This window comes from Mobula birostris, chromosome 3, assembly GCF_030028105.1.
Source record: "Mobula birostris isolate sMobBir1 chromosome 3, sMobBir1.hap1, whole genome shotgun sequence".
Lineage (NCBI taxonomy): Eukaryota > Metazoa > Chordata > Chondrichthyes > Myliobatiformes > Myliobatidae > Mobula > Mobula birostris.
Genome location: NC_092372.1, coordinates 106,174,872 through 106,202,315, shown reverse-complemented (window position 1 = coordinate 106,202,315; position 27,444 = coordinate 106,174,872). Strand labels below are relative to the sequence as shown.

The following is a 27,444-nucleotide window of genomic DNA, read 5'->3' as shown; positions in this document are numbered from 1 at the left end:
AACATGCCCATACAAAAAGATCTTTAATGAGAACATTAAATGAGAGGAAACTTAAATTCCTGGGCCATGTCATCAGAAAGGGAGAAATAGAATGCCTTACATTACAAGGCTGTATGCCTGGGAAATGCGGAAGAGGAAGGCAAAGAAGAAAATATGGACATTGTGAAAGAACTAACAGATCTAAGTGTGTGAGAGATCATTCAATGTGGGGAGCCATGATCGCCCAAGCGTGTAACGCGCAAGGCACAAGAAGAAGAAGAAGTTTGTCCTTCTGTTTCTTCAGATTATAGATGTTGGTCATTCTGACATGACACTCCTCTCTCAGATGCTTCACACTTACACAGCTGTCAAGTTTTTCCAATAACTTGACATTCTGTGCTATAGATAAACATAAAGGATTCCTCTTTTTTCTTTTCACTATTACCTATTGGGGTAACTGCATTTTCTGACATTTTCAACAACATCTTCACAGCACAGAGAATAAGCGTAAAACACATGGTAATTACAGTGAGTGGTGCACGATGATTGCTGAAAACAAATTGACACAAACAGGTTACTCCACTCAGTGTATGTGAAGTTACTTCTATGAACTGTCTGTGGTGCGCAGAGACCTATGCATCACCTGGGAGCCTTCCCAGAACCTTGCGCAGTTTTCCAATTGTGTCATCATATCAGTGCTCATAAAAATTCTGGATTTTGGAGATTTTCGGATTTTGGATTTTTGGATAGGGGGTGCTCAATCTGTAGAGTATATGAAAATATTACGTTGTCTGAAAAAACAGAAAGATAAATCATCACTAAAGTTAATAGTTTTGTTTTAATCTCTAAACTCACAAGCTAAGATTAATAGGCAGCAGCTGTGGTGAAATACAAGTCATTACAAATTCTAGACACGAGAAAATCTGGAGATACTGGAAATCCAAAGCAACACACACAAAATACTGGAGGAACTCAACAGGCCAGGCAGCATTTAGGGAAAAGAGTAAACAGTCAATGTTTATTCCAGGCTGGGTGCTGCCTTGAGGTAGGATCTCTGGCTACTCCTTGTTGTCCTCAATGACCCAATCCCAACACGGTGGCAAGGGGATGCTTGCACTAAATAGAGAAGCAACCAGATTCTTTTCCTCTGTTACGTACCCCGTAACTGGGTTGCCAAACCAGCAGAAATGGATCACTCAGTTGGAGTCTGGATTACTAGAACTAAGAAAGTTTTATTAAAGAAACAAGCGACACAGTAATTGAAAGGATAATAAATGCAACAGTTCAGCAATGATAAACACACATGTGCACAGAATTAAGATAACAGGATCAATCAAGCTCTATCATTGTCTAGGGGTAAATGACCAATTTCAAAGTGACACAAAGTCCAGTTCAATTTAGTTCAATTCGCAGTAATCGTTGCCATGGCGATGGACAATGTGGGGGGAAGGAGAGAGAACAAGAACGAATGATCATTCGAAACGGCTTCCACACACAGACCTGCGATATTGCTCACAAGCAGCTTTCGGGCGAGTCCTTTGTGATGTCACCTGAGGTCACCGACTGTGACCCCTCCTTCAGATGCGGTCGATCCTCTGCAGTGAACCCGGCACCCAAGCGAGGGTGGACACACACCGGGTTCCCGCTGATCGTACCTTTCCACCCTGCGCGTTTATGGCCCGGTACTTCCCACCGACTTGTGAGAGGCGCACCGCTTCCAGGGTCTCGTTACCTCGGGTGTCGTGTGTCCTGCCTTAGCGAACCTGTCCCTTTTTATTCCCCTGCTGGGGTATCGCCTGTCCATCACTTCAAACAGTTCAGGGTTCAAAGGAGGAGCCGCTCCAGACAGCTCTCTCTCCCGTCCCTTCATTACACATCTCCAAATGCTGCTTCATTGTTCCTTATCTCTCCCTCCCCTGAGGACAGGTGACAGACCAACTGCTGATGCCACTGGTGCTAGCCCAGGCCAGCAAACATCTTAATTTATGTGTATTCTCGTCACACTTCCCCCCTTTAAGGATTTTTACTGGGGTAAAAATTACAAACATGAATACATTATTTGATACACACAAATATACATCTTTATCAGCTATTTGGCTAATACAGAGAATTTGAAGTTGTCAGCACCTTAACAGACAGTCAGCAATCACATTTTCCGTGCCTTTTACATGTGTTATTAATAATCCCTTAGACCAGGCTCCAACTCAGCAAACGTCATAGTGGCCAAAAACACTGATGAATTGTGATCAATGTAACCTCTCATTTGGTTTTGTCCCGGACCACAGTAACAAGGGTCGTCCCATTCAGACTTAGTTTTTTCTCGCAAGGGCTTAGTAGGAGGGGAAGGGGTAGTGACCACAGAGTTATTGCAAAACTTCCTACGGTATCCCACCATCTCCAAGAGCCTTCTGAGGGCCCTCTTGTCTGTCGGGGTTGGGAGGTCAGCGATAGCCTGCACTGTAGCTTGCATCACTGCCAGCTGCCCCTGTGTCACCACAATTCCCAGGTAAGTGACCTTCATGTGGCCGAACTCATTTTTTTCAAGGTTCACTATCAAGCTGCCTTCAGACAGCCATATTAAATTGCCAATACACACCTCTGTGTTCATCAGCCCTTTAGTCACTGAATTACTCATTCCATATGACTGTTGTTTACTAGGCTGACCTATTGTAACAGACACCACCCAATGTCCCAGTTCTTTGCATCGCCTCGGGACAATCAAACACACGGGTGCGAGTCGTTTAATTACTTCTCCTAAAGAGTCGCTTTGTTTGGGGATTAAGGGAGAGACCTTATCAGTAGACCTGGCCAAAACAATAGCCTTCTCCCATCTGATCGATACCATATTAATCTTTTCAAAATGGTTTTTTTCTCTTATCAGGGGGCCCCTAGCTTCACTGATTTCCACGCTAACCCCAACTAGGTTTGTTAGCATATCAAAAGCCTGTGACTGTCTCAGTTTGCGTCGGCCATAATCAATAACATCCTCCCCACTGGGCAGCTGGTAAACCTCTTTCATGATTCCACCAACTGTTTCCTCCAGCACCGCAAAATGACCACAGGGGGGTACCTCGTGGGCCAGGTTAAAAACCTCATCCCCATAACTCTTTTGCACCACCCCCCACCCCTCATCTGCGGGCACAGTACTTGGTCTCCCTTGCTTCCCTAGCACTTCCTCCCCCACACAATAGCCTACTAGTTCCCTTGTCAAGTCTGTGTCAGAGAGAGCTGTCTCTGCTGAAACCATCAGCCCCTCGTCTCGCTCCCGCGTCTGCATAAATTCTTTCCTGGCTACTGCTACGTCTGTCCCAGCTCCCTCACTACCTCTTGTCTCACTACACTCCTTCTTTTCACTTTCTACCCCCTTCTTGTACAAGGTTGGCAGAGACGTTTCAGCTAAATTTACCACCGCAGCTAAATTTACTACCGCGGTCCCGTGATGAACCTGTGAGTCCATGGGCGGGGCCTCACTGCTGGCAGGCCGACCTGTCAATCTCACGATTGGGAACACGATTCCCCCGGCGAGGTCATTACCGAGCAAGACTTCCACGCCTTTCATCGGTAATTCGGACCTCACCCCGATCCTGACTAGTCCAGAGACCAGGTTGCTTTGTAAGTGTATCTGGTGCAAAGGGACTGACTCTGTCCCTTCCCCAACACCTTTGACCTTGACCTCCCCAGTCTGGGTCTCTGAGCTAAACTCTAATACACTCTTCAGTATTAGTGACTGACACGCTTCCGTGTCTCTCCAGATCCGCACTGGAACTGGTTTTAACCCCTCCTTCACTGACACCAATCCGGCCGAGATAAACCTCTCGCGCCCTTCCTGAACTTTGGCAGACCTGTCCTTCGCTAGCGGTTCGCTTAACAGCTCGATACAGCCAGTCAAAATCGCTGTCTTCCCTTTTCCCGTCTCCTTCTTTGGGGCAAAGCACCTGGACGCAAAGTGTCCGACTTCCCCGCAATTATAACAGACGACCCCAGGAGACTTCCTGCCAGACTGCTCCCAGTCTACCTTATCCTTCTCACTAGTCCTCGGCTTACTTTCTGACTTTTCCGGCGACTCTCCCCGCCGTCCTGACTACCCTTCTGGTAGCTTTTACTCGGGGCAAACTTCATTTTATGCGTCAACGCATACTCATCCGCTAACTTAGCAGTTGTGGCTAACGTGGCTGCCTCCTTCTCATCTAGGTAGGGTCTCATACCCTCAGGGACACAACCTTTAAACTGCTCAATCAGGATCAGCTGCAGCAGTCTTTCATAATCCTCCTCTACCCCCTTCAAGGTGCACCAACGCTCAGAATATGTCTGCATCTCATGGGCAAATTCCAAATACATGCGGTCCCACTGCTTCCTCGCATTCCGGAACCTCTGCCGGTATGCCTCCGGGACCAACTCATAAATCCTGAGGATGGCCTCTTTCACCACCTCATACCTCTGGGCATCTTCCGCGGACAAAGCAGAGTAAGCTTCTTGGGCTTTCCCTTTCAGTACACTCTGAAGTAAAACAACCCACTTATCCCTCGGCCAGTCCTGACTTATAGCCACTTTTTCGAAGTGGAGAAAGTACCGATCCACGTCGGTATCGTCAAATGGGGGAACCAGCCTAACCTCCTGGGTCACCCGGAACCCTCCACCTTGGTTCGGCACGAGCCCCTGCTCTGCCCTTAACCTTAACTTCTCCAATTCGAATTCCCTTTCCCTCTGTTTCTCCTCTCGCTGCAACTGTCTCTCTCTCTCTTTCTCTTCTCTCTCCAACTGTCTGTCCCTCTCGTTCTCTTCCCGCTCCAACTGCCATACCCGGAACTCGGGCTCGAGTCTCAGTTTTTCGAGCTGCACCTGTGCCGCATCTCCAGCAGGTTTTTCAATAGACACCACCTCCAGCTCGCCTTGGGGAAACACACCTTTAGATACATAGTGCTCTACGATAGCTCTGTGTATCTCCTCTCTCCTCATTGTGGACTTCCCCTTAGCAAGATTCAACCGTTTGGCCACAGCTACCAATTCCTATTTCCTGGCATCCTCTAATGCCTCCAAGGTCGGCGCCTTTATAAATTCCTCAGCCTCCATTTCTGCTGTTTGTCTTTTCTTTCTTTCGGGAATTTTGACCCAATCAATTTACTCCGTCCCAAATTTAGCGTTCAAAATCGCGGACGAGAACCCCACTTATGTTACGTACCCCATAACTGGGTTGCCAAACCAGCAGAAATGGATCATGCAGTTGGAGTCTGGATTACTAGAACTAAGAAAGTTTTATTAAAGAAACAAGCAACACAGTAATCGGAAGGATAATAAATGCAACAGTTCAGCAATGATAAACACACATGTGCACAGAATTAAGATAACAGGATCAATCAAGCTCTATCGTTGTCTAGGGGTAAATGACCAATTTCAAAGTGACACAAAGTCCAGTTCAATTTAGTTCAGTTCGCAGTAATCGTTGCCATGGCGATGGACAACGTGGGGGGAAGGAGAGAGAACAAGAACGAATGATCATTCGAAACGGCTTCCACACACAGACCTGCGATATTGCTCACAAGCAGCTTTCGGGAGGGTCCTTTGTGATGTCACCTGAGGTCACCGACTGTGACCCCTCCTTCAGATGCGGTCGATCCTCTGCAGTGAACCCGGCACCCAAGCGAGGGTGGACACACACCGGGTTCCCGCTGATCGTACCTTCCCACCCTGTGCGTTTATGGCCCGGTACTTCCCACCGACTTGTGAGAGGCGCACCGCTTCCAGGGTCTCGTTACCTCGGGTGTCGTGTGTCCTGCCTTAGCGAACCTGTCCCTTTTTATCCCCCTGCTGGGGTATCGCCTGTCCATTACTTCAAACAGTTCAGGGTTCAAAGGGGGAGCCGATCTTGACAATACCCAGACTGATGGCTCCTTCATTAACATCTCCAAATGCTGCTTCATTGTTCCTTATCTCTCCCTCCCCTGAGGACAGGTGACAGACCAACTGCTGATGCCACTGGTGCTAGCCCAGGCCAGCAAACATCTTAATTTATGTGTATTCTTGTCACACCTCAAAGAGAAACCAAGCTCCCAGAGAAACACTTTGCCCAGTTACTTTCAATAGAGCAAAAGCGTTAGTGGCAGAGTATGAGGAGTTGTTGTACTATGATGAATGTGGATGATCGACTCGCCTGAGTACAATGGCTGAAAGACAAAAGTGCTGATGCAAGCCAGCCTTTGGCAGAGGTCATGAAAGAAGGGGGGAAAGAAAAAGTGCTGGTCCATTCGTTTGGAATGGTGAAGGGACTGGACTCAGAGCTTTCTTGTAGGCACACGGATCAAGGGCAGATTCACACTTCAGAAGTACTTTATTTTTTGGTGGAGCCGACTTCCTCTGTATTTTTATTGACCATCAATAAAAAATGTTTTGAGGGACAAGGGGCAAATGGGACTACCTCAGATAGGCATCTTGATCACATGGATAAGTTAGCCATAATATGCTAGAGGAGCTCAGCAGGTCAAGCAGCATCTATGGATGGGAATAAACAGTTGACGTTTCCGGTTGAGACCTTTCATCAGGACCTGTTTCTATGCTGATGAACTCCTATAGATAGCCTTGGCGATGTTGAAGAAGTTGTGCATGCCCCAGTTATCAGCGTTACTGAACCATCAGTCTACTTTCCTTCCAATATCTGTTCATTAGGTCACAGATTTTTTGGTGGCCTTGGCTTTCAAGTACCTGTGAAGCGGCTCCTTTTCCTTTGAGGCAAGGTGGACCCTCCAATCCAAGAAAAGTTTGCAGTTAATGAACTCCTGGATCTCCTGGTCATTTCAGCAAACTAGCTGTGCTTCTCTGCTGATAGAGAAGCAAGAGACTGTTCACCGGTGCTAATTGTGTTGGACATCCGGTCAGGTATTTTGTTCAGGTTGTTGATTCTGATCAATGTGATTTCTGCTCAGTGTGATATCCACAGTTCCTTGATAGGTCTTAAACCAATTTAATAGCAGATGTCAAGAATTTGATCAATTCTTCATGTTTTTTGCCTTTTAATGAATAATGTTTGTTTTCATTTATCACATTGTTATGCCTTGATTTCCAAAGCTTTTATTTCAAGGGATGCAAGAAGATGATGTTTCAGTTGGAAACCAGATAAAGATGTTCTTAAATTATTTTTAAAAATCTCTCTGGTCACTTCACACTTTAGCATTTCAATTTCCAAAGAGGAATGGGTCCTAAATTATCACCTTATAATTAGAATTGAAGTTTTTAAATTATATTGAAACATAAAACATAAATGTTAACCATGTTTTCATATTATGTACCTTGGGTCTCAGATAGTCACATGAATGTGCAGGGAATGGAAGGTTTTGGACATTGTGTAGGCAGAAGGAATGAATTTAGTGAAGTGTTTAATTACTAGTTTGGCACAAATCATGGGCCAAAGGGCCAGCTGCTCTATGTTCTATGAACCATTAACTTTGCTGCCTGCTGTCAATGGCAATCTTTGGTGTGTGATTGGCAAATAATAAATTGCTATATTTCTAATCCTAACCGTAAGCAAAAGCTCTGAATCTTAAACAAAAATATTTTATACTACATGTGGAATAATATTTTTCATTATGCTTCCTCCTAGTTATAGCATGCAAATCAATTACCCACATTATCAGTGGGCAGAGGGGAAAAAAAAAATCATTGCATCTGGCTTTTCAGGATTTTGAAAACTTTAGAACATAGAACATAGAACATAGAACAGTACAGCACAGTACATGCCCTTCGGCCCACAATGTTGTGCTGACCCTTAAACTCTGCCTCCCATATAACCCCCACGATAAATTCCTCCATATACCTGTCTAGCAGTCTCTTAAACTTCACTAGTGTATCTGCCTCCACCACTGACTCAGGCAGTGCATTCCACACACCAACCACTCTCTGAGTGAAAAACCTGCCTCTAATATCCCCCTTGAACTTCCCACCCCTTACCTTAAAGCTATGTCCTCCTGTATTGAGCAGTGGTGCCCTGGGGAAGAGGCACTGGCTGTCCACTCTATCTATTCCTCTTAATATCTTGTATACCTCTATCATGTCTCCTCTCATCCTCCTTCTCTCCAGAGAGTAAAGTCCTAGCTCCCTTAATCTCTGGTCATAATGCATACTCTCTAAACCAGGCAGCAACGTGGTAAATCTCCTCGGTACCCCTTCCAATGCTTCCACATCAATGCTTCCTATAATGAGGCGACTAGAACTGGACACAGTACTCCAAGTGTGGCCTAACCAGAGTTTTACAGAGCTGCATCATTACCCCGTGACTCTTAAGCTCTATCCCTCGACTTATGAAAGCTAACACTCCATAAGCTTTCTTAACTACCCTATCTACCTGTGAGGCAACTTTCAGGGATCTGTGGGCATGTATCCCCAGATCCCTCTGCTCCTCCACACTACCAAGTATCCTGCCTTTTACTTTGTGCTCTGTCTTGGAGTTTGTCCTTCCAAAGTGTACCACCTCACACTTCTCCGGGATGAACTCCATCTGCCACTTCTCAGCCCACTTCTGCATCCTATCAATGTCTCTCTGCAATCTTCAACAATCCTCTATACTATCCACAACACCACCAACCTTTGTGTCATCTGCAGACTTGCGAACCCACCCTTCTACCCCCACATCCAGGTTGTGAATAAAAATCACGAAAAGTAGAGGTCCCAGAACCAATCCTTGTGGGACACCACTAGTCACAACCCTCCAATCCAAATGTACTCCCTCCACCATGACCCTTTGCAGCCTGGGGAATATTCCATCAGGCCCCAGGGACTTATCCATCCTAATGTATTTTAACAACTCCAACACCTCCTCTCCCTTAATATCAACATGCTCCAGAACATCAACCTCACTCATATTGTCCTCACCGTCATCAAGTTCCCTCTCATTGGAGAATACCGAAGAGAAGTATTCATTGAGGACCTTGCTCACTTCCACAGCCTCCAGGTACATCTTCCCACCTTTATCTCTAATCGGTCCTATCTTCACTCCTGTCATCCTTTTGTTCTTCACATAATTGAAGAATGCCTTGGGGTTTTCCTTTAACCTACTTGCCAAGGCCTTCTCATGCCCCCTTCTTGCTCTCCTCAGCCCCTTCTTAAGCTCCTTTATTGCTACCCTATATTCCTCAATAGACCCATCTGATCCTTGCTTCCTAAACCTTATGTATGCTGCCTTCTTCCACCTGACTAGATTCTTCACCTCACTTGTCACCCATGGTTCCTTCACCCTACCATTCTTTATCTTCCTCATCGGGACAAATTTATCCCTAACATCCTGCAAGAGATCCCTAAACATTTATGGATAAGAAAGTATTCTTAACCATAAAATTTCAGTGGTAGTTTCTACATCACAAACGTTTTAAAAATCATTTTAATTATGATAGAGTAAATCATGTTTTCTATACTTTGACATCTATCCTTCACCGTAACTGCATACACATAATTAAAGTTATATAGTGAAAGGCTTTGTATTGATAGTCAGGTGTTGTGCAATTTGATAAGTTGTAGAAAATGAAGGTGACTATCATCTCAGATGTCAAGGGTCAGGTTAGGGCAATGTGGGTATCACAATGTGCGAAAAGTTTGTAGTGGTGATCAAATTTGAGAAGGAAGCTGAGGCTTGCAGTCTGATTGAGCAGGAAAAGGAACACCACTCCATTATCTAAAGTGGGTTCCTAGGCTTCTGCTCTGTAGGTCCCTTCTTATCGATACTCATGAAAGTGGACTCTCATGTACAGTAACATTGTTTCTGGTTGAGTGTGAGCCATGCATGTGCAATGTAAAATCATGATGTTATATTGTAAAACATATTGCTTACTGTTCAGCTTTGACACAGATATGCTTGTCTGGGCACCCGAGCGTGTTACTGAGTTAGGGGATATAGCACACACTAAGAAAACACAAACAATTGATTCTGTACTTCTCTGATTACCTTTTCCCCCACAGAAGTTGCATCACATAGCAATCAAAAAGAATTTATTTATTTAACGATACAGCGCAGAGTAGGCCCCTTTGAGCTACACTGCCCCAGCAATTCACAACCCCGATTAACCCTAACCTAATCATGAGGCAATTTACAAATGGTACAATGACCAATTAACCTACTCAGTACATCTTTGGACTGTGGGAGGAAACAGGAGCACCCGAGGAAAACCCACACATTCCACGATGAGGATATGGAATGGCGTCAGAATTGAACTCTGAACTCTGGAATACTCCAAGCTGTAATAGCATCGCAATAACCACCACGTGCCATTTTGAGGATGCGGTGTCAGCCCCACAACTGATTATCCACCATTCTACATGTTCATTTTCATAAAGAACTTATTATCCAGTGACTGACTCTATAGTTTACATCTTACATTATTGTTAAATTTAAATCCAATGAACCTTTTTTTTTAACTTTATTTTATAATATCTTCTTTACTTGTGAAAATGGGAACTCTTGCTAGAATACAGTTTTCTGTGTGCCATCAGCCCTCTGATATCATAGAGTTAATGCTACTTGGACCAACCATCCAGAGGCCTGAACTAATGATACTGAAATGAATTCAAATTCCACCATGGGAAATGCAGAATTTAAATTTACCTAAGTAATCAAATCTGAAAAAAAAATCAAATAGTCAATGTTAAGGACCTTGAAGCTATCTTTTTCTCATAAATGCTCAGTCTGGTCTTTATGTAATCTGAAACTTGCAGAATGTTAATGCTGAAATGACCTGACAAACCAAACAGATGCTGAGAAAAAAATTCTCTACCAATTTCTCAAGAGTATTTAGGTATAGTTAATAAAAGTAATCCTTGCCAATTATTTCCACTTTCAGAAATGTAGATAAATCCTCCCCCTAGTTCTTCACAAGACACTTGTGGTTATTGGATAACATCAGGAATAGAACCCCAGAAATGTTTTTCTCCTTTCTCAATGCATGTGTAAACGATGGAAGGAAATTCTCAAATGGACACGTCCCTTCAACCACATTAACAGTGGGACTTTGTACTTTGCATACCTTCATGGAAAATTGGTTTTATTTCCATTACAGCATTAATGACTATACTGCACTGGTCGTGACTTGTTTCCAGATATTCTGACAGGAGAAACCTTAATTAAATATAAGTCATTTTTTCTTAATTATGCAGAAAGATCTATTAATTAATGTTTATGCACTTAAACTCCAGAGCAAGTTCACCAATTTCACACCATAACTACAGTTCTCAGCTTTTCAGATGATAAATTCTGATGATAGTTTTGTTTACTGAGTCACTTCTGCCTTCTACTCAACTAAAAGCCTTCCTATTCAAAACAAACTTACCTCCTCACTTCCTGTTAAATTACCAAAGAAGTGAGGATTGGCACTAGGGGCAGGATGTCACCCAATAGGTTTCATGCTAGTACCATCATTTCTTTATGTACCTACCCTGGAGCCTAAAACTGAAGGGCAGGCAGGCTTGATCTGTCACTTCCTAGGTAGCTAGCAAGGTTCTGCTGGAAAAGACAGTTTCCATAAAGCTGTCAATCCTTCGTTCTGTAATCTCCCAATTTGATAGGGCCTTAAAACCTTTTACTTGATTCAATTTTTGTCCAGGATATTGAACGCTAGCTCACTGCCATTACATGAACTGTGATAATTGTTTAAGTATGAAATCAGAGGACAGGCCTTGTAGTAACCATTATCCCTCATTGCTACAGCCAGAAAGGTAAACCATTTTTGGAAAGCCTATCCATTCTCCAATCAGAAACACTATTCTTTTGGTCGGTGTTTCCTGAAGGACATCTGTTGTGAGTTAAACAAGCTCGTGTTCACTGCCGGGAAGTTTGAAAGCTAGCTCACTGATGCCAGAGCCTCTGATTTTTTGGAGTCAATCTCATAAATCAAAAGCATGTAATGTGTAAATGCTAATCAAGTAATTTCTGAACATACAATATATATTTTCTTCATCCTGGTGATCAAAGGAATATTATGTAATACATCAAATAACATAAAACATTGTCGGCATGCTCTTTCCTTCCATCCTTGTACTTGCCAGGGTCTGCCTGAATGACAGCTTTTCTCTGAAAATGCATGTAGGAGCTGATAGCATTTTTTATTTAGAATGATCATTCATACAATAGTAAGACAAGTAGGGCCTGCCTCTGGTTTTCCAGTTTCTTCTTGTGTATCAAAGACGTGCTGCTAGATTGATTGGCCATTGTGAATCACCTCTAATGTAGGTTAATGTTAAAAGGAACTAAAGCAATTTGTGTGTGAGAGAGAATGAGATGCAGGCCACAAGGAAGAAAGGAGAGGGGGAACAGGACTGACAGGCCTTCTTCTTGCAAAGAAGGTTACTACGGGATATAGTGACTAGTTCATAGTACAATATGGGAAAATGTGAATTTCCCCATTGTGGCAGGAAGAATAAAAAACACATTTTGTCTAAATGGTGAGAAATTGAAATGCAGAGGGGTCTTGATGCCTTCATACATGACACACAAAAGGCTAAAGCTAACAGGATGTTTTTATTTATTACAAGGGTTAATGGTTCAGATACTGTACGTGACTTTGATGTGAGCATTTCAGGACTGTTGTGTACAGTAATGGTCCCTTTTTTAAAGAAATTAAGTTAATGGATTGGAAGCTGTACAGAGAAAATTTACTAGTTTAATTCCTGAAATAGGCAAGTTGTCTTATGGGAAAATGTTGAAAGAGGCAGATAGGTTTCCACTGGTGTTTAGAGGAGTGAGAGAGAATTTGATTGAAACATACAAGACCCTGAGGGCTTTTAACTGGATGGATGTGGAGAAAATATTTCTCCTTGTGAAAGTGTCTGGTGCTGTTTAATAAAAGGGCGCAAACACAAGGAATTCTGCAGATGCTGGAAATTCAAGCAACACACATCAAAGTTGCTGGTGAACGCAGCAGGCCAGGCAGCATCTGTAGGAAGAGGGACAGTCGACGTTTCAGGCCGAGACCCTTCGTTAGTCCTGACGAAGGGTCTCGGCCTGAAACATCGACTGTACTTCTTCCTAGAGATGCTGCCTGGCCTGCTGCGTTCACCAGCAACTTTGATGAGTGTTGCTTAATAAAAGGGTACCATTTATGACAGTTGAAGCGTTTCTGTCAAAGAATCTCAGGTTTTAAATATTTTTGTCATTTTCTAGAGGTGATTTATATCTATATAATACTAAAACTCTCATGCTCTGTCTGTTTGTGACCTCCAATTAGCACAAATGGTGCACTACAGCGGCACTTTTTTTGGCTAAATCAAATTAAAATGCGCTAACTTACAGAATGCAGGCAAAGTTCAGGGTTATATATTTGTATAAAATTGCTCATTTGCCAAAAAATCAACAGGCTGGTTTTCACCCGAGAGCTGATCGGCCACTATGGAAATTGGACAGCCTAACGCATGCGCACGGCCAGTCTCAGCAGAGACACCTACCAGAGCAAAAGGGCAGGGCAGCTCTATTGCGAGGGATCACATTCTGTTAATCACCATCAGCATGTGCAGAAATGGAACAGATCTAACTGCCACCCATCAATAAGAGATAATTACATCTTATTGTAATGACATACTTCGAGACACCCATCAAACCCTTTGCTGCAGTCAAAGGACAGAGGTGACTATATCACATCCATTTAGGAGAGCACCAGCCACATCATCAAGAATAATTAGCATCCTTTGGTGTTAGTGCTTCGTATCTTCTATCCAGCATTAGGGTAAAAAAAATGGTCAGCCTAATTATGTCGCGTGGAAAGGGAAGGGGGACATTACGGTCAAGAGATGTTGCCAAACGTCATTGGGAAGCAGCATGGAGAGGGAGAGAACAAGAATCAGATGAGGCCAGGGACTCCAGGATCAAAGCGTCAGGACAAAAAAAGATGAGAGAAGAAGAGACAGAGGAGGAGAGGCATGCACATCTCCAGGATCAGAGACAAAGAGTAAACAGCAGGAAAGATGAAGAGACGGGAGATGAAAGGACTGCACATCTCCAGAATGACAACAAGAGGCACGAGGGTGGCAGATAAACCAGAAATGATGCCATCAAATGTGTCCATCAGTAAACAAGGAGGAGCTATATTTGCTTTGCCTCGCATCGTTCTTCTTTAATAAACTGAGGTTTTCTACTTCAGCTTCCAAAGCAAAGCGATACCAATAGCATTCAGGAAAATTTAATGTTCATTCTGGTCACATGAGACTGCACTACCCTTCTCTCAAAGGGTGCCCCAATGGGTCACCCTGTTGTCTAGTTAAAGATACAATCAGCAGGAAAAGGAGAGGGGTACACTGGGAGATGATGTGAGGAAATCACCAGGAATAGATTCAGACCCAAATCCAGCTCTAGATACAAGATTCACAAGTCCTTGGGCCAGTTGTAAAAGATATAACTAAGCCAGAATAACTTTAGCCCACTGTGTTATTATGTCTGTACATAATAAAGAACTTCAGTTCCCTGTGTGTAATGCATGTGATTCATCAGAACTGGAAGTGACATTGCTGAAGGTTCTGCGTAAAAAGTGGTCGAGCTAAAGCCATACCTGTAGGATTCTGTATAAAATAAATGTGTTAGTTTTTTTCCCACCCAAGTTTGTCTTTTATCAAGAACAAACAAATCAGCCACTGAGCTGTATTATCTAAAATGTGAAATTTTCAGCCTGAACTGACAATAACTAATGCAATTACCCTGAAGCAACACACACAAAATGCTGGAGGAACTCAGCAGGCCAGGCAGCATCTCGGCCCAAAAAGTTGACTGTTTACTGTTTTCCAGAAATGCTGCTTAGCTTGCTGAGTTCCTCCAGCATTTTGTCTGTGATGCATTTGTTTGTTTAAGCTGTTTTCAAAAGGCAGATTAATAATATTTATCAGTGAACATAAAAATACAATATGTTAATGAACAAGTGGCCAGGAGGGGAAAAGCTACAACAATAGCAACGAAAACACGAGGAAATCTGCAGATGCTAGAATTTCAAGCAACACACATAAAAGTTGCTGGTGAACGCAGCAGGCCAGGCAGCATCTCTAGGAAGAGGTACAGTCGGTGTTTCGGACCGAGACCCTTCGTCAGTCAATTTGAACGGGTGACTATTATTATCTTCATCCCTAATTTCATTACAATGTATTACAGAAACTAAAAGTTAATGCATTTGCCAAACCTTCTTCTTGAATAACTGAAAATACTTTGTCTGACAGATTTATTTGCAAAAACTCTATGACAGAACCAAAGAATTACTTCCATTTCAGGCAGCAAAGAAACTTTGCAGCTTTCTGGGATAATGCTCAAATAAAATCCAGGTTCAGAAGTTCCAATTTGCAAATCCTACCCATGTCCGAGCTGCCGACAGACAACTGAGGCGTCCCGATCATCCCAGTTCTTGTTGCAGATCATTCCCCATTCTCCATTCACGTACACTTCAACTCTACCTTCGCCAAGTTTCTGACCTCCTTGCAATCGGACTAAACCTGATAAAATAAAATATTAGTTAATATTTAGACAAACAGATATAAACAGAAAATGTCATCAGTTATTGTGGAAGTGGGAATGAGAATTTCAGACATTCCTTTGATGAAAACAAAGTTGTAAGGAGTGTGTGAATAGTAGAGGTAATTAGGAGAATTCACATTTTACCTGGAATGATGTCTGAAGAACTCATAATGCTTTTATATTAGTTATCAATTCACATCTCTAAGGAAGTTAATGAAGCACGTTTGATCGCTCTTTTTAAAAGGAAGACCAGAGAAAGCTATTGTGTGCATTTGTTGTAATATTGCACTGTGGCTTCAAGTAAAGGCCATCAAGGAGTTAGGATGTTATAATGAGACAGGTAGACCTACTCTCCACACCATATCAACAAAAATTCAAAATGTAGGTGGCAAAATTCAGATTTGAGCTCAAAAAGCCCAGCAAATTGAATATATAGCACAGAAATTCAATCATAGTGTAATATTTAATAATGCTATATGATAATTTCTCTGCCAAGCTAATCAACTTACAACACAATCAGCAAAGTTTGCAACACATCTTCCAGTACCTCTGTACATAATAAAATGTCATAACAGATCACTATGCATCGTGGTATCAATTGTGTCCCACATATATATAAAGCTACTTCAATAATTATCACTGATGCATGTCAGACCCATAATGAGTTAAGGTCATTAGTCGAAAGTGAGCCTCTGTAACCGCTGTAAGGCCTGCTCTAGTGGTATTTAAAGGGCCTGACTGAACAAACAACTTGACAAATATGTATCATATTCTCAAACATTTCTCAATCAGACAGATTCATTGAAAATATTATATTGAACATGAACCACCTCTGAAAATTGTTGTAGTTTAAGAGCAACTTGCATGTAGTTCACATTACGCAAATTGTTGATCTATGTGCTTACATATTGCAATGGAACATGAGCCCGACACAAAGCTTTCCGCTGAAGATTGATATTTTATACTTCTCCAAACACTTTATTACACTTCCTTTGCACTATTGCAAATTCGCAAACAGTAACTACTAATCAATGTGCAATATGTGCCATAACTTACAAGATTTATTCAATGTGGAAAGGCCTTGAATTTCAATGTTAGCATGTAGAGAATTGCTTTTTATATTGCAGGTGAATGAACAGATTTCCTTTATATGGGGAACAACAAAACAGATGTTGCTGTCAAAATATCTATAGGACCAAAGTATTTTAAGTTCAAAGATGAAAGCAAAATTATTATCAAAGTCCAGATGAATGTCACAATATAAAATCCTGACATTCATTTTCTTGCGGGCATACACAGTAAATCCAAGAAACACAATAGAATCACTGAAAGACTGCACTCAACAGGAGGGTCAAATAACCAATGTGTAAAAGACAACAACTGTGGAAATACAAAAAAAGAAAATAATGTTAATAAGTAAATAAGGAATAAATATCCAGAACTTGAGATGAAGAGACTTTGAAAGTGAGTCCATAGGTTGTGAAAACAGTTCAGTGATGGGGCAAGTGAAGTTGAGTGAAATTATCCTCTCCATTTCAGGAACTTGATGGTTGAGGGGTACTGTTCCTGAACCTGCTGGTGTGGGTCCTGAGGCTCTTGCTGGCAGCAGTGAGTACAGAGCATGGCTTGAGAGGTGGGGGTCCTTGACGATGGATGCTGCCTTCCTGTGACAGCACTCTGTGTAAAAGTGCTCAATGGTGAGGAAAGCTTTACCCGTGATGGACTGGGCCATATACAGTACTTTTGTAGGCTTCTCCATTCAAGAGCATTAGTGTTTCCATACCAGGTCATGATGCAACTAGTTAATGTACTCTCCACTACACGTCTATAGCAGTTTGTCAATGGCTTAGATGATGTGATGAACCTTCGCAAACTTCTAAGGAAGTAGATGCGCTGTCGTGCTTTCTTCATAATGGCACTAACTTACATGTTGGACCCAGGACAGGTCCTTGGAAATGATAACACCAAGAAACTTAAAGTTGCTAACCCTGTTCACCTCTGATCCCCCAATAAGGACTGGGTCATGGATGTCTGGTTACTTCCTTCTTAATCAATAATCAGCTCCTTGGTCTTGGTGACATTGCGTGAGAGACTGTTGTTGTGGCACCACTCTGCCAGATTTTTAATCTCCCTCCTATATGCTGATTCCTCACGACTTTGATTCGGCCTATGACAGTGGTGTCAATAGCAAAATTAAACGTGTCATTGGAGCTGTGCTTAGCCTCAGTCATAAGTGTAAAGCCAATAGAGCAGGGGGCTAAGCACACAGCCTTGTGGTGCATGTGTGTGGAGGAGATGCTGTTGGCAATCTGAAGTGACTGGGGTCTCCAAGTGAGGAAATCGAGGATCCAGTTGCACAAGGAGATGTTGGGGTTAAGGTCTTAAAGCTTATTGATTAGTTTTGAGGGGTTGTGGCTGAGCTATAGCCAATAAAAAGCATTCTGATGTATGTATCTTCGCTGTCCAGATGTTCTAGGGTTGACTGAAGAGCCAATGAGATGCCATCTGATGCTGACCGGTTGTGATGGCACTCCACTCCATTTATGGGAAATGGTACACCTTCTTCGAGCTAGAGGCAGATGAGCAATTAACTGTTAGATTACTGTACTGTCACTAACTTCCCAAAAAAGACATCTTACTTTTTGTCTCACAACTGAAATGCATTAAGTTTCATGAGATTGTTACGTCTTATAACTATTTATGGACTTGCTACATAGTGTTAAAACTTTTCCAGCTGGTCCCACACATCTTGTTAGTCTTCATCAAAAAGTTGAACTTTCTGCAGCTGAGTTGGTGAGGAGATGCAATTTCTCCTAACAACTGAAAGTACCAAAACAAATTCTAGGCCACTAGGTTTCAAAACAGCATTCAGCTGTGTGTGCATCAGGAAATTATTTCCAGCCAGCTGAGAGTGAACCTTCACTCCTCCATCTAAATATGAGGAATGGCACACTTGGCCACTTTTACCTTCCTATTTCAGCAGCCAATATGTAAGCATTTCCTGTCACTTCAGTATGGTATCCCATTTCTTACTCGAACCTTTTGTAAGGCATGCCTGAGAGTACATATTTTGTTATAATTATGGATAACTTGGTGCAATTCACATGAATCCACCGGGTAAATTGCAATTGTTTAAACTTGGTTCACTTATCACGACATCTGGGGAGCATTTTTTTACTGCTTTCTTCTGCAGCAGTCTTGCTTTGAAGCATAGTGTTCTCTTTTACCATACACCGGAAAAAATATTAAATTTCAATATTTCTGAATTTAGACTTTGGTGTTTTGGAGTTTTCAGTATGAAATATTTCGTACAATATTCTTACTAAAATGCCACGCTATATTCTTAAATTGTCTGAATTTAGCTTTTTTCCCCATTACAGAATAAAGGATAATTTGCCTTCTTGCTTTTTAATATCATAAAGAGCCATTTTATTTAAGTGTGGTAGCTGTTAAGGAATTACAGCTACAATATTGACTTTACATACTTTTAGTAAATTCGTTAAACACATATCTAGCATAAAAATGCATGTAGCTGATTGTCAGATAATACTTAAGCGATAGATAAGTGATTGGAGCAACTGTTCAGTTGAAATATATTCCTTGTTCTCTGCAGTTTGTTAGAACCCAAAATTCAGCTATTTAAAACAGTCCTTACAGAAAACATCACAACATTTGTGCAGGTGTACTATAAATATTTGACTGTGAGAATAATTATATCTGAATCTTTTTTATATATCTGCCAGTAGAAAGAGTTAGTCTAAATCATGCTGCACTTGTGCAAAGAAGGTCTTCGTGAATCTTGCTGCCTATATCAAGAGAAGGAGTTTCTTTGAAATTTGCTCTCTTTCTTGTAAAAGGGTTGGATCAGAGTCTTGCTGCATCTGCCATAAAAGGGGTATCAGCTTGATTCTTAAGAGTCAGAGAGTAACACAGCAGCTAAACAGGCCCTACAGTACAACTGGTCCATTCTGACCAAAATTGCCATGTAAGCTAGTCCCATCTGCCCATGTTTGGCCCATACCCCTTTAAACATTTCCAATCTAAGCGCCTGTCCAAATTCCTTGTCCAGATGTCGGGGTATAGCTCAGTGGTAGCTCATTTGACTGAAGATCGAGAGGTCCCTGGTTCAAAATTTATTGGGGGGTGGTGGTGTGGTGGTATAGTGGTTAGCACAGCGATCCAAGTTTAATTTCCACTGCTACCTGTAAGGAGTTTGTACCTTCTTCCAATGATGGCATGGGTTTCCTCTGGGAGCTCCGGTTTCTCCCACAGTCCAAAGACCCACTGGTTGGTAGGCTTACTGGTCACTTTAAGTTGTCTCATGACTGGGCTCGATTAAACTAGGAGTTGCTGGGCAGCGTAGCTTGAAGGGCCAGATTCTAAACACTCTCTGAGTGAACTTTTATCCTTCAAATCCCCCTCAAGCCTTCTTACACATCACATCAAACCTGCGCCTTCTGATTTTAGATGTCACCATCAGAGGGAAAAGTTCCTCACTATGCACCTTATTAATGTCCCACCAAATATTGTACACCACACTGTATCTCATTAAAATAAAAAAATGTGGACATAACTGGCATGGATTACATGTATTATCCATTCCTAATTGTCCAGGTGAAGTAGGTGCTGAGTCATCTTCTTAAACCACAATAGTTCTTCTGGTATTACAGGGCATGGAGTTTTGGTATATAGAGCCAGCTGCAAAATATTTCCAAGAAGGCCTGTGAGAATCCTAAAGGAGAACCTAGAGTGGTGGCAGTGGTCATAATGTTATAGAGGCACACAACATAGAACTGGGCCATTCAGCTTGCACAGGTTCTAATCATACAAATCCCATTTACCATCACTTAGTCCATAGCCGTATATGCCTTGGTGATTCAAATGCACATCTTGATACGTTTTACAAACGTAAATGCTGTCCCCCATCACTTTCTCAGGCAGTGTGCTCCAGATTCTAAACACCCTCTAAGTGAACTTTTTTCCTTCAAATCCTCCTCAAACCTTCTTACACATCAACTTAAACCTGTGCCCTCGGATTTTAGATGTTACCATCAGAAGGAAAAGTTCCTTACTATGCATCTTATTAATGTTCCTCCCAATGTTGTACACCTCTCTCAGGACACCCCCCACCACAAGTCTCCTCTACTCCAAAATGAACAAATCCAGCCTATCCAGTCTCTCCTCATAACTGAAACTTTCCATCCCAGTTAACTCAGCATCCTGGAAAGTTTCCTGTGCATTTTCTCCAGTGTATTCACATCCTTCCTATAGTGTGACAACTAGAACAGCCCACAATACTTCAGTGGCCTAACCACAGTTATTATGATTATGATTATGAGGACACACAGTCCCCTTTTATTGTCATTTAGTAATGCATGCATTAAGAAATGATACAATGTTTTTCCAGAATGATATCATGAAAACACATGACAAACCGACTTAAAAACTAACAAAAACCACATAATTATAACATATAGTTACAACAGTTCAAAGCAATACCGTAATTTGATAAGAACAGACCATGGCACAGTAAGAGTCTCAAAGTCTCTCGGAAGTCCCATCATCTCACTCAGACGGTGAACCTTCAGCGCCGCAAACTTGCCAATGCAGCATACTGGAAGCATCCGACCACAGTCTGACTTCGAGTCCATCCGAAAACTCCGAGCCTCCAAGCACCATCTCTGCCGAGCGCTTCGACCCCAGCCCCGGCAACAGGCGATATGCAAAGCCGAGGATTTGGGGTCTTCGTCACTGGAGATTCTCGATCACACAGTAGCAGCGGCAGCAAAGCAGGCATTTCAGAAGTTACTCCACATGTTCCTCTGTGCTTCTCACGGCTGTCTCCATCAGTTTTATGAAGTTGTACTAAGACCTCTAGGTCATTATGTTCTAATCCTGGCTAATGAAGGCCAGCATCCTTAATGTCTTCTTGTCTACTTTAGATCCTTCTTTCCACCACTCTCCCTGGAATGCCCACCAATTCCAATCCCTCCCCACCCCCAAAATCTGCCCAATTTCCCAGCTGGTCAATATCATTTGTTAACCTAAAACAAACCTCCTCACTATGAACACCACCACCAAAATAGTGCCATCTGAAAACTCAGAATCATACCTCCGTATCTGGTATTCTCATGAAGATGTTCTCCTTGACGTTTTTGGTCATAGAGGTTGTGGGTTCAGAGGGCTGTCTAAATTGCCTAAGTGAGTAACTGCACCTACTGAAGCCAAAATGCACTGGTGGTGCAGAGAATAAATATTGAGTGGTGGGTGTGCACACTGTTTTGCATGGGACAATACTCTCTTCTTATAGCTGCAGTCTCCTATAAGCAGAGAATATTCCATTCTAGTTCATGAAAAAAGGAAGTGGAGTCACCCATCCATTCAGCTATTCTTGTAGCTACAGTACATTTGTGGCTGGTCTAACTGAGTGCCTCCTTCATGTGTAGAGTGAAAAATTGCCATTAGACTACATGGAGTGACAATGCTATAAATGACCAGAATGGAAATGATTGGATAATTCCTGTATTCTTCCAGCTTTTTTCCCAGGCTGCTGAATGTGATTGGAATTGATTTTATCTACATGGATTTATAAGCAACTCCCCTCCATCAGAAAATTAATCATTCTTTCACTGAGAAAAATTGCTATATTTCCTGCTTCCTTTAATGTCTAAACAATCTCTTGTTTTCTTGGTAAATTGACTTGTTTGTTGCAAAATGGGCTATAGTTCATTCACATAGCCCCAGCTCCAATACACCGCCTGTTCCAGTGATCTTCAATAAATGCTCTGAAAGCCCAAACAGTCTATTCTCAATCTACAGTAAATGGATATTACACTGACCACCACACAGTCACTGATGCTCATTTTGGATTCCACTGGGCATATTTGCCTCAAATTGATCTTCAACCTTCGTCCAACGATTTGAATTCAAGATGCAAATGGAAAAGGACTACTTTTGACATCAGGGCTATATATGACCAAGCCTGGCATAATTCACCCCCCCAGTAACATGGAAGTTAAAGGGAATTGAGGGAAAAAAGTATTAGTCTGAGGTAATATCAACCATAAAGAAAATAGTTGCGCTTATTGCAGATCGATCAGCTCAGATTCTGAATAATAGTGCAGATGTTGCTCAGTGTGCTGTTGCAATCTATGAAATTTGGAAATCTGAAAATAAAAACAAAAAATGCTGGAAATATTCAGAAAGGCAGGGGGCATGTGGAGAAATTGCTTTTTTTATCTTGAGTTTTCAAGAAATATCATTGACCAGAAATGTAGCCTGTTTTTGTTCTCTCTCTGTACATGCTATCAGACAGGCAATGCACTTCAGTTGTTCAAATGTACGCAAGGGGTAAGTAAGGAGTGTAAAGAAATCATCCTGAATTGGCTGGATATGTGCAGCTGTTATTATATTCTCAAAGTTTGCCACTTGTGTGGCCCATTACCTAATATGTTAATCAATCATTCCTTCTACTAGTGTTGTATCATAGCTGCATTATGCACCACTTACAAAACCACTGCAGTTACTCCACAAGACTTCTTCTGATGCACATCCCAAATCCATGACTTCTACTATCCAGATAAGGTAAGGCCACTAAAAGTATGGGATCAATACCACTTGCTAGTTGCTCCCTAATTCATACATCATCCCAACAGAAATACATTTATCATTGCTGGAGCAAATTCCTTACAATTTGACTTAATAAGTGTGCCTTGAACGAATGAATCTTCCCTTGAACAGTCGGAGCTTATCACTGGACATTGGCCTTTTCCGTGATGTCAAGTGTTTGATAAATTAAGAAGAACATATTCATAAGTTTGGAGTAAATCAATTCCAGGAAATAAGGAATTTCTCACAGTGAATCGGATGGAGACTTCAGAACAAGATTTATTGATGGAGGTGATCGTTGAATTCATGGAAGTGAGGGTAACCTGGACTAAACATTTCTGTTTGTCTTAGCCATAGCAACACTGCAACAAAATTTACTTGCTGCTGACCTTCACACCTCCTATCACTTAGTAGATCTCCAAATCTCCATGAAACCCAATCCCTATGGGTTAAATCACAAACAGGAGAAAATCTGCGGTTGCTGAAAATCCAAGCAACACACACAAAATGCTGCAGGAACTTAGCAGGCCATGCAGCAACGATGGAAAAGAGTAAACAGTTGATGCTTTGGGCAGAGACCCTTCATCAGGACTCATGAAAGGGGCAGCACAGAGGATTCGGGACTTGTGACACAAACTTTCTGCTTGACCCAAACCCATCTGTCTTGGGGATCAAAATGTGTTGGAGAAGCTCACCAATCATGGAATCCAAATACATAAATCACTAAAAGTAACAACACATCTAAATACTCCTAAGTAAACTCAATCATCAAAGTATATTTCTAAAGAGATAGAATCGAAAAACAGAGAACTTTCGTATTGAATCTCAAAGACCTAAAGTGCAGTTTTGGTCTTCAAATTGTTAAAATAAAAGACTACATAAGAGAAGGTGGAAAACAGGTTTACAAGGATGATCTAAAATTTAAAGGATATAAATGTCAAAAGGGTTCTGGATGGGAGGCTGATCAATGGCCAAATAGAAGTACTTAAGATGATGAAAGGGTCTGATATGTAGACAGAAATATGAAAAAGTCTGCAGATGCTGGAAATCCAAAGCAACACAAAATGCTGGAGGAACTCTGCAGGTCAGGCAGCATCTACAGAGAAGGGTAAATAGTCAGTTTCAGGCCGAGACCCTTCTTCACAACTGGAAAGGAAGGGGGAAGGTGCCAGAATAAAGAGGTGGGGGGGGGGGAATAGGAGAGAATAGTGGGTCATAGGAGAAAGGGAAGGAAGAGGGATCCCAGGGGAAGTAACAGGTAGGTGAGAAGTGAATGCCAGAGTCAGGAATAAAGGTGGCAGGGAGGAAATTGTTTACCGGAAGGAGAAAACAGTATTCATGCCATCAGGTTGGAGGGTAGCCAGACGGAATAGAAAGTGTTGCTCCTCCACCCAGAGCGTGGCCTCATCTTCGCACAAGAGGAGGCCCCAGATTGACACGTCAGAACGGGAGTAGGAATTGGAATAAAAATGTTTGGCAAATGGTGCAGAGGTACCCGACAGAGGGTCCCCCAATTTATGATCGGTCTCACCAGTGTAGAGGAGGCCAGATTGGGAACACTGGACACAATACATGACCCCAGCAGATTCACAGGTGAAGTGTTGCCTCACCTGAAATAGACTGTTTGGGGCCCTGAATGGAGGTGACGGAGGAGGTGTATGGGCAGTTGTAGCACTTAGCCCACCTGCAGGGATAAGTGCCTGGAGGGAGATCAGTGTAGAAGCAGAATGGACAAGGAAACCGCAGAGAGAACAATCCTTATGGAAAGTAGGGGGAGGGGGGAAGTAAAGATAAATTTAGTGGTAGGATCCCTTTGGAGATGGCGGAAGTATGGGGGACAATGTGCTGGATGTGGAGACTGATGGGGTGGTAGGTAAGGATAAGAGGAAATCTATCAATATTTAGGTGGTGGAAAGATAGGGCGAGTGCAGAGGACTGGGAAATGGAGGAAATGTGGGTGAAGGCAGCATCAATAGTGGAGGGAGGGAAACCCCATTCTTTAAAGGGGTTTAAAGGAGGACGACATCTCTGATGTCCTAGAATGGAAAGCTAGCAAAGAGATTGAGAAAAGGGAATAAATAGCATTTGTACAGGACATAGGATAGGAAGAGTTGGAGATAATTTTTTTGAGAGTTTAAAACTACAGATGTAACTATAAGATGGTAACCAACTTAATTGGGTGGGGAATTTAAGGGGCAATTATTTACTCTGAGAGTTATTGGAATGTGGGAATGGTCTGTTTAGAGAAGCTGGATAAACAACACCACAGAGTCAATTAGACCACAATGCTGATCTGGTTAAACAAAGACGGATGGGATATGGTCATACAGACATTATCCTGCAGCCTTGTTTCTGAGCAGCCTCAGTGTCTGTGCTTTGAGATATCTTGGCACGTTTTAGGAACAGATAATGGGAAACCACATCATAGAAGAAATGGACCTGAGAAAACAAAGGGATTTCTTTTCAAGTTTCTGAACATAAGGAAAATTTAATAGTATCTCAGTCAAAATGAAATGCTGATATATTTGTGAAAACATGAAATCTAACATAACTCGCACTATTAGATGAAATAAGGGATCATCATCTTCAGCCCATGGCACCAAAAATCTGCTTGGAAAGAATATACATGTCCAAATAATAGTTACAAATGGTGCAACTGAGCTGGTGCCAAACACACATTCCACTTGGACAACCTAATGCTGCCTCATAAAGGACTGTATCTGTAAAGGCAGCCTTGGCTTGGTTTATAAATATCTTTCATGTTATCTAATGTCATAATGCATTCAGAGATGGAGACAGCTCCAAATGGCAATCATTTCGTTTTCTGGGTTAAACATATATAGTAAGTTGCTCAATCAGCATCCCTTAGTTTCAGAAGGCATCAACTGTTTCCATGGTGACACATGTGCTGAGGACCATTTTACTGAGAATTAGCTTTGCACTCCCAAACTACAAATTCTCTATCAGGAGTTACCAACTTCTTTTATGCCATGGAGCCTTACACTTAACTGAGAGGGTCTGTATACCCCAGGTTGGGAACCCCTGCTCTAAAAGACAAATCTTGCTGAAAGTTTGTCCCTACGCTAGCACTTTCTTATTAATTAAAAACAGATCCATGTTAAAGAATATTTTTCTGAGTCAGCTGAGACAATTTCTTACAGGTGGGTTATAATCGGCGGAGGCATTACATCAATTACTTTATTTACTCTACGACGATTATTGTATAGCAGAATTAGTTTTCAACTACTATAAAACATCCGACCTTCTTCTATGGTGCTGCTAATAATGACTAAGAACGAAGTACTAACGATGTACACAGGAATTAATTATAAACTGTTAAACATGTACTGTCTACACAGAGAGCTTCACAAAAAACAAGGAATTTCATTGCACTATGGTGCGTATGATAAATTTAACCTTTATCTGAATCTAGCAGCACACAATCGACATAACATTCAAGAGAGCTTTTGCTCCTGAGTGCCAGGCAGCACCGCACCGTCTCTGTGCACTTCCCACTTTGTCTGGATACATGAACAGCGAGTCCAGTGTTAGTACGCACCCTGCCTGCAGCTGCAATAAGCCCAATCGATCCTTCCACGGCGATTTCTGATAAAGCACCAGGGCTTGAGCCTCCCGTCGGGGTTGCGACAGAAGTTATGATCCCCCAGACCTTTGTCTGGGTGCCTCCCGACGAAACTGGGGATGGCGCTCCACTGCAGGCACCTGTGGCCGGACTCGGTGATCCCGAATGACCGCCGCGAAATAGCCGGGTCGGCTGCGCTGTGCAGACAGTCGCCCGGGAGGCGACTGGATCCCGCCGTGCTAAAACAACAAACTCCAACGCTGCAGAGCAGAGCAGCTGCAGCCGGAAAGCTGCTAGTGGTCCTCATCGCGATCGTTATCCGCCAGCACCCATCTGCAACGGCAGGCGACTCCCGGAGCTATCAATCCCACAGGCATCGACTATTGAACCCCGTTAGCTGTGTGAAGGGGTGGGAAAGGATAAAACAGATACAAGAAGGAAGCTCAGTCAAACACCGGGGGTGGGGGTGGGGGGTGTCAGTGTTTAATGCTGCCTGCTTATGTCTTCAAGCATAGGACAGCCTGGCGGCAGCTGCGGTACAAAGAAAGCGGAGTGCGAAGAGGCTGTTCTTACATCCCGTGTGAACTTTCTCCAGTCCCGCACTCAGCTGTGAGGTGCTCGGTGGGCAGGGCTGGGGTTGGTTCGTACAGGGACCCTCTCGCACCTTCCTTCGGACTTTGAAGAGAAAGTAGGGTTTACTTGCACGAAGTACCATGTTTTATTCCAGAGTGGCACCTGGCGAACATTTGACACCAGCGTCCTGTCAACATTACAAGAAACTGGGAAACAATTTAAGAGAGCCCTAATCGGGTCGAAT

At 42.5% G+C, this 27,444-nt stretch overlaps 1 protein-coding gene across 2 annotated transcripts in view; it reads right to left on the bottom strand.

Moving 5' to 3' along the window:
* Positions 1-27,014, bottom strand: part of prss12 (serine protease 12) — a 160,582-nt gene extending 133,568 nt beyond the window's left edge. For both annotated transcript variants that reach the window (XM_072253175.1, XM_072253176.1), the window contains exons 1-2: positions 26,604-27,014; positions 15,276-15,414 (exon numbers count right to left, since the gene is read on the bottom strand). In XM_072253175.1, the coding sequence (XP_072109276.1) occupies positions 15,276-15,414; positions 26,604-26,934 (470 nt within the window). In that variant the 5' untranslated portion in view covers positions 26,935-27,014. The remainder of the gene's footprint in view (positions 1-15,275; positions 15,415-26,603) is intronic.
* Positions 27,015-27,444: the final 430 nt, after the last annotated feature.